Source organism: Cebus imitator, unplaced genomic scaffold (assembly GCF_001604975.1).
Source record: "Cebus imitator isolate Cc_AM_T3 unplaced genomic scaffold, Cebus_imitator-1.0 Scaffold555, whole genome shotgun sequence".
Lineage (NCBI taxonomy): Eukaryota > Metazoa > Chordata > Mammalia > Primates > Cebidae > Cebus > Cebus imitator.
In genome coordinates this window covers 561604-569760 of record NW_016107870.1, presented here as the reverse complement: position 1 = coordinate 569760, position 8157 = coordinate 561604, and the positions used below count along the sequence as shown (strand labels likewise).

The 8157-nt window shown below is 52.2% G+C and overlaps 1 protein-coding gene across 2 annotated transcripts in view; it reads left to right on the top strand.

The window, feature by feature from the left end:
- GMEB2 (glucocorticoid modulatory element binding protein 2) overlaps positions 1-8157 on the top strand; it is a 45121-nt gene that overhangs the window by 19704 nt on the left and 17260 nt on the right. Inside the window, exon 3 of one of the 2 annotated variants that reach the window (XM_017515662.2) lies at positions 7385-7482. In XM_017515662.2, coding sequence (XP_017371151.1) covers positions 7385-7482 — 98 coding nt within the window. Of the gene's footprint in view, positions 1-7384; positions 7483-8157 lie in introns of those variants that run through there. The other variant, XM_017515663.2, reaches the window with a different exon arrangement.

Below are 8157 nucleotides of genomic sequence, written 5' to 3'. Positions count from 1 at the left end.
CAGGCAGTGTGTCTGGAGTGCTCCATGTGAGGTCACACTAGTCAGGTGTGTTTCCTGTCTTTTTTTTTTTGAGACCAAGTGTCTGTCACATAGGCTGGAGTGCATTGGCTCTATCTCAGGCCACTGTAGCACCCTCCACCTCCTCGGTTCAAGTAAATCTCCTGCCTCAGCCTCCTGAGTAGATGGGATGACAGGTGTCCACCACCATGTCTGGCTAAATTTTGTGTGTTTAGAATCAGGATTTCACCATATTGGTCATGCTGGTCTCAAACTCCTGACCTCAAGTGATCCACCCACCTCGGCGTGAGCCACCCTGCCAGGCCGACACTGGTCATTTCTTAAGGTTTTTGTGTCTGGGCTGGTGCTGCTGGGCCTCGCTGGGGAGGGGGAGGTCCAGGCTGGACTCACTCACATATCTAGACATCGGTGGGTGGCCGAGGCTCTGCCAGGACACCTGCCTGGGTGTGCTTAGTAGGAGGAGAGCCACGGTCCCTGTGGGGCCTCGTCACAGCGTCTTGGTCAAAGCTTGTCAAAGCTTGGCCCAAAGTCAAGTGGAAGGGGTGGGAAATAGCCCCCAGTCTTGATGGAGGGAGCCGTAAAGGACCAGAGGGCTTTTTTCAGTCTTAGGTTCCTTTGCCAGGACACCAAGGTGCTGCCCTCATGGGACAGCCACATATGGAGCAGCGGACAGGCTGCATGTGCCTTCTCCTGAGAAGAGGGCATGGCTGAGGCAGGGCTGTCTTGAGGACTTAAAGATCCTCTTCTTTCTCGTGGAGAATTATAGCTATTATTCTACCAGCTGGAAGTTGAGGTTTCCTCTTGCTGCCTGTTTTTTTAAAAGATGGGGGAGTAGAAGCTAGTTAACAACTTGGTGGGTGCTGATTCCTCTCCCAGTTGAATATTTTGGGGGGACCTTGGGAGTGCTCCTTACTTATGAAGCCTGGTGGGGCTGCCTTGCTCTCGGCCACATTGTGGCAATGGCCATATGTTGGAGAGGATGGGCATCCGGGAGGTAGCCAGCAGCTTGCGCAAACATTTACTTTAAGCAGAGTGGGCATTTTTCAGATGAAGTTTGAACTGCAAATGCCAGTTCATCCACATCTCACCTGAGCACTGTGGAAGGCTCTTGTCCTGCAGGGAGAGGGTCCCTCCTACGGTCTGTGTTCAGTGCAGCAGGCGCGTCTGCAGGTGCAACAGGGGCGCCTCTGAAGCTTGGGGTGGGGGCCTCATGGGGCCCCATCTGCACACCTCTTTGGCCCCATAGGCCATCTCCATGGAGAGTTTCTGGCTGTGTTTGCACATGGCCTGGGTGGGGTTTGCTGTGTGACTGTGACCCTGGCTTGTCAGGGGCTCCCCTGCCTCCCTCCTTCCCTCCCACTCTTGGAGCTGGGTCCTGGTCAGCAGTCGTGTGAAGGGCACGTGATCCTGTTCTGTCATCCTCTCCACCGTCCATAGTTCTGACTCGAGAGGTCGGTGTCCTCTTTGGAGTTCAGGCACCCTCCGTGGAGCTGTGCCATTCCCAGTTTGTCTTCTTCACATGGGAGTCATTCTTAATATGTCCCAGAGACCAGACTCCATCTTTGTAGTTTTAATCAACCCTCATTTCTCACACGGTTATGTGAGGTGAAATAAAACTTTGAGATCTAGAGAGTGGTAAATTCTCTGGGCAGGAGAATTTATTTATTCTTCAGGAGCTCCAGAGCAGAGATCACAAGTGAGCAGGAGGAACAGAACAATGGCTCCACTTCCCTCCCTGGGGTTTGCGTGTGCCTGCGCTTGGGGACTGGCTCTGAGCTCCGCCAGTTCAGGCCTTCCAGGAAGCAGATGCCAGGGCTAACTGGGAGAAGGCTGGGTGGAGGCTGTGCTCCAGCTCTGACCACGAGAGGGGCCGGGTAGGCAGACCTCAGGCGCAGTACAGGAAAGGGGCCACCCAGGTAGACATGACTCAGCGAGGCGCCGCTGTGTTCAAGGCCAGGCCCACGGCCCCGCAGCCCCTTCTCCCTGCCATCTTGCAAAGCCCATTCTCCTTCCAACACCTCCAAGCTGAGCCTTTGCGTTCGCAGCCTCCTCTTCCCTCATCCCCAGCCCCTTCTCAGTGCCCCCCGCCCTGTCTTCTCCAGGGAGATGCGGCAGATCTGTGGCTGTTTTCCAGCCACAAGTGGATGTGCATGCCACATTCTGCACTGTCAGCCGCCCTTGCTGTTTCCTGAGGCCTCTCACGGCTTCCTCCTGGGACCTTGCTGGCTCTGCTGCTTGGATGGTCAGGCAGCCTCTTCTCACAGGGAATCCCCTGCTCAACCAAGGCTTGGCCAACAATTCCTACATCTGGGCTAGAGCCCCCTGCTGCCTCTGCTGAGCTGCAGACCCCCTCTGAAAGTTATAGACTGTGGGGACTTCACAGAGCAGAACACTGCAGGCTGCAGGAAGGAAGCAACGATGGCCTTCACAGCAGCAGCGGCCGTCAAGGCCTGTGGAGCAGAGGAGTCACGGGTGCGGTGCCTCACACCGGGAATCCTAGCACTTCGGGAGGCTGAGGTGGGTGGTTCACTTGAAGCCAGGAGTTCAAGACCAGCCTGAGCAACAAAATGAGACCTACAAAAATATACAGAAAAAAATTAGCTGGGCGCGGTGGCATGCGTCTGTGGTCCCAGCTACTCAGGAGGCCAAGGTGGGAGAATTACTAGGAGCACAGGAGGTCAAGGGCTAAATCCTGAGTTGTGATTTAGCTACTGCACAGGGGAGACCCTGTCTCAAAGAAAAAAGCCAGACTGAAAAGAGGGCACGACCTATACTTTTATTTATATAACATTCAAAAGCAGCAAACCTAGTTGGCCAGCGGCTGCCCTTGGAGGGAGAGCCCAGAGGGGCCAACAGAGGAGAGACGGCTGTGGGCATCTGCATAGGTGCTCAGCGCACTTCCCTGAGGGCCTTCTGGTGCCTAAGCACTTCCGTGTGCAGGTTACACTTGGGCCAAGATGACCCCACCAGACACCAGCTGGTGTCCCACAGTCCACCCAGATTCTTCCTGTCCTGTGCAGCTCTGCTCATTGTCTTCCAAGCCAGCAGGCGAGCCAGCAGGTCTCCAGGTGCCTCCCCGTCCAGGGTTGCTGTCTCCTTGACCCTTGGTCCCCTCTCTGTGGGCTTCTCACCCAAGTGCTTTCTCAAACCCTGGGCTCAAGCAGTGGTCCCGCCTCAGCCTACGGAGTAACTGAGACCACAGGCTTCCGCCGTGCACTTGGCTTCCTGGCCTCCTGTCTCAGCCTCGCTTCCTGCCCCTAAAATCTGTGGTCCACTCCAGTGTTCTTCCCTTCTTTTTTTGAGAGAGAGTCTCCTCTGTCGCCCAGGCTGGAGTGCAGTAGTGCGATCTCAGCTCACTGCAACCTTTGCCTGCTGGGTTCAAGAGATTCTCCTGCCTCAGCCTCCCACATAGCTGGGACTACAGGCATGTGTCATCACACCCGGCTAATTTTGTTTTGTATTTTTAGTTGAGATGGGGTTTCACTGGGTTAGGCAGATTGGTCTTGACCTCCTGACCTCATGATCTGCCCACCTCGGCCTCCTAAAATGTTGAGATTAGAGGTGTGAGTCATCGTGCCCAGCCTTTTTTTTTTTTTTTTTTTTTTTTTTTTTTTTTTAAATTTTTATTTTGAGATGAACTCTCGGCCTGTCACCCAGGCTGGAGTGCAGTGGTGCAATCTTGGCTCACTGCAACCTCCGGCCCCCCAGGTTTAAGCGATTCTCCCACCTCAGCCTGTAAGTAGCTGGGATTACAGGCACCCACCACCACACCTGGCTGCTTTTTGTATTTTTAGTAGAGTTGGGTTTCACCATGTTGGTCAGGCTGGTCTTGAACCCCTGACCTCAAGTGATGCACCTGCATCCCAAAGTCCTGGAATTACAGGCATGAGCCACCACACCCAGCCACTCCAGTGTTCTTTCTTAAAGTACAAATCTGACCGTATCAATCCTCTGTTTAAGGATCCAAAGGGCGTGGCAGGGCACCGTGGCTCACGCCTGTAATCCCAGCACTTTGGGAGGCTGGGGCAGGAGGGTCACTTGAGCCTGGGAATTCAAGACCAGTTTGGGCAACGTAGTGAAACCTCATCTCTACTAAAAATAAAAAAAATGAGCCAGGTACGGTAGCGTGTGCTTGTAGTCCCAGCTACTCAGGGGGCCTAGGCAGGAGGCTCACTGGAAGCTCTGCAGTGAGCTGTGATTGCCCCACTATACTCCAGCCTTGGCAACGGGAATGAGACCCTGTCTCAAAAAAAAAAAGAATCCAAGGGGCTCCCTGACTTCCCTTCACCTTTAGCCTGCAGTGAGGCTTTGCCTGCAGGCGTATCCTGCCCCACAGGAGAAAGGCCCCGGGAGCCCCCGGCGCTCTGCTCTCAGCCTGTGCAAGCCACCCCCACGCCCAGCTCTTGGCTCTCGGCATTTCCAGGCTCAGCTCAAGAGTCACCTCCCCAGAGCTGGCTTCCCCCAAAAGAGGCGTTCCCCTGGGCTCGAACTGCTTTGGCTGGTGTCCCTGTTTGTCCACGTCGTGAGTGAGCGATAGGAATTCAAGGCTGTGCACCCCAGACGCCAGTCCTGAGATATGGGCACCATCAGGCCTCTGTGCTGGGCACCTGTGCTGTGCTGAGGCTGAGGCGTGGGGTCTTGAAGGTGAGATAACAGGGAGGGTGCCCATGAGCCCTCCTGAGGCTGAGTGTATTTTTTTTTTTTTTTTTTTGAGATGGAGTCTTGCTGTGTTGCCGAGGCTGGAGTGCAGTGGCGCAGTCTTGGTTCACTGCAACTTCCACTTCCCGGGTTCAAGCGATTCTCCTGCCTCAGCCTCCAAGTAGCCGAGACTACAGGCGTCTCTTCCAACGCCTGGCTGGTTTTTGTATTTTTAGTTGAGATGGGGTTTCACCATGTTGGCCAGGCTGGTCTCAAACTCCTGACCTCAGGTGATCTGCCCACCTCCACCTCCCAAAGTGCTGCGATTACAGGTGTGAGCCATCTTGCCCGGCCCTTGAGTGTGTTTTTAAGCAAACTTCTGGAAGTTTAGAAGTGCACACATTATACAGTTGGCTGTTATGAGGTGCACAGCCGGGAGACCCACCCAGACCTCTCCCAGCTTGTCCACATAGTCTTCCCTGAGGCAGCCGCTCTCACAAGTTCTGGAAACTGGAGACTAGCTCCCTGTTTCAGACAACCCTCATGCAAGTATGGGAACACTGTGTCTGCAGGATTAATTTCTAGAAATGGAGGTGTGGATCAGAAGGGCGTGTTTCTAGGCTGCAGGTGGGCTTTCATCGAGGACGGCATTGGAGTCCTTCCCACACTGGGACCACCACGCTGAGACCCTCCCCTCGGCGTGGTGGCGCAGGTTCCTTCCCGTGGGCTGTCTGTCTGGGGAAAAGTGGCATTTCGTGCTGTTTCTGTTCGCATTCCTTGTGAGTGTCTTTCTAGGGCTTCTCCAGAGCCTCTGCTTGTGGCCTTTCCGTTGCCCTGTTGTGCTGTGACATTGGTCTGTAGGACCTCTTTGTCATATCAGGAAATTAGCAGTTTGTTCTTATGTTTTAAGCATTTTACCACCAAGTTTTTTTTTTCTTTTCTTAAAAAATAGTGGCTGGGCTTGGTGGCTTATGCCTGTAATCCCAGCACTTTGGGGGGCTGAGGTGGGTGAATCATGAGGTCAGGAGTTTGAGGCCAGCCTGGCCAACATGGTGAAACCCCGTCTCTACAAAAAAAAAAAATTGTTAGTGGTGTTAGTTTTTCCTAGCACTGAAAGTGTTTGTTTTTATTTTTAAAGACAAAGTTGTCTTTTTTTATTTCTTGGTTTTGTGTTGTATGAGAAAACCCTTTGTCACTTAGAAACTAGTAAAAAACTCTTTTTTTCCTTCTAATACTTTGATGGTTTCATCTTTTATCTTTACATTTTTATTTGTCTACAATTTATTTTGTTATGTGGTTTTTCTTCTAAAACTTTATATTTTCTGATAGTTTCTGTAGCCATGTGAAGTGATTATCATGGAAATTAAATACTTTATTAAAGACAGAAGTGGAAGTGCAGAATCTCTACTGGATCACTCGCTGCCTCCACAAATCCTTCTGGTTTCACCTCTGTTTTCTATTTTTTATTTTTTGAGACAGAGTCTCTCGCTGTGTCACTTAGGCTGGAGTGCAGTGGTGCGATCTCAGCTCACTGCAGCCTCTGCTTCCTGGGTTCAAGCGATTCTCCTTTCGCGGCCTCCTGAGTAGCAGGGATTACAGGTGTGTACTACCATGCCTGGCTTATTTTTGTATTTTGCGTAGAGACTAGGTTTCACCATGTTGGCCAGGCTGGTCTCGAACTCCGGACCTCAAATGATTCGCCCATTTTGGCCTCCCAAAGTGCTGGAATTACAGGCGTGAACCACCGCGCCTGGGCTCACCTGCTGGTTTTACCTGCTAGGTGCCATTCTGGGTGCTCCCCACTGTAAACCAAACAGAAAATGTATGTTCCTGAGGCCAGCTTGGCACCCATGAGTGCTCAGTCCTCGGACCTACGCAGCCTCTGCCATTTCTTTTCTTTTTTTTCTTTTTTAATTTTGACAGAGTCTTGCTCTGTTGCCCAGACTGGAGTGCAGTGGTGCAATCCCTACTCACTGCAGCCTCTGCCTTGCAGGTTCAAGTGATTCTCCTGCCTCAGCCTCCTGAGTAGGTGGGATTACAGGCTCGAGCCACCACCCAGCTAATTTTTGTATTTTTAGTAGAGATGTGGTTTTACCATGTTGGTCAGGCTGGTCTCAAACTTCTAACCTCAGGTGATCCTCCCACCTCGGCCTTCCAAAGTGATGGGATTACGGGCGTGAGCCACCGCACTGGCCTTTTCTTTTGAGATGGAGTCTCACTCCATCACCCAGGCTGGAGTGCAGTGGTGTAATCTTGGCTCACTGCAACCTCCGCCTCCCAGGTTCAAGCGATTCTCCCATCCCAGCTTCAACAGGCATGTACCACCATGTCCAGCTAAGTGTTNAGACAGAGTCTCTCGCTGTGTCACTTAGGCTGGAGTGCAGTGGTGCGATCTCAGCTCACTGCAGCCTCTGCTTCCTGGGTTCAAGCGATTCTCCTGCTTCAGCCTCCCGAGAGGCATTACAGGTGTGTGCGCCCACACCTGGCTAATTTTTATATTTTTAGTAGAGATGGGGTTTCACCATGTCAGCTGGGCTGGTCTTGAACTTCTGATCTCAAGTGATCCACCCATCTCAGCCTCCCAAAGTGCTGGTATTACAGGTGTGAGCCACCTTGAATGAAATGAGAAAAGTATAACAGGTCAGCCAAGCGCTGTCAAGAAGAAAGTGCCCTGCAGGTTATGCCTCCGGGATCTTGAGGTTCTTCTCTCTTTCCTTCACTTCACCAGGGCTGACCTGACAGAAGATAACATGGAGACAGAAAATGCAGCGGCGGCAGCTGCTGCTGCCTTTACAGCCTCCTCCCAGCTCAAGGAAGCCGTGTTAGGTAGGAAGCTGCCCTGGGTGGGAAGCCTGCCTTCTTGCCACAGCCGGGACAGGATAGCCCTGCACTCAAAATGGGAAATGGCCAGAGATGTACAAGGTCTTCGTTCGGCTGATTCCCAAGCCGTGTGCCCTTAGGACTAAGGGCCAGGCCCCAGGGCCCCCCAGGGGTGGGGCCTGCCATGTGTCTGTAGTGATAGCCCTTTCTCTGCCCATGGCTAATAGGAGAGCAAAGTCACTTAGGCCCAAGTTTGCATATCTCTCCTCTTTTGGATTTTGTTTTCTTCTGTTTCAGTACCATTGTTTTCCTGTATCTGTTTGTTACAACTATCAGTGAATGGTAGTAAAAAAAAATCTTTTTTTGAGACAGGGTCTTGCTGTGTTGCCCAGGCCAGAGTGCAGCGGCCCAATCACTGGTCACTGCAGCTTTGACCTCCTAGGCTCAGATGATCCTTCTGCCGCAGCCTCTTGAGTAGCTGGGACTACAGGCATCTGCCACCATGCCCAGCTAAATAAAAAACACTTTTTTTTAAAAGAAATAGGGTCTCACTGTTGCCCAGGCTAGTTTCGAACTCCTGGCCTCACATGATCCTCTAGCCTCAGCCTCCCAAAGTATTGGGATTACAGGTGTGAGCCACTAAGCCTGGCCAGTAAAAATTGTTTTTTTTTTTTTTTTTTT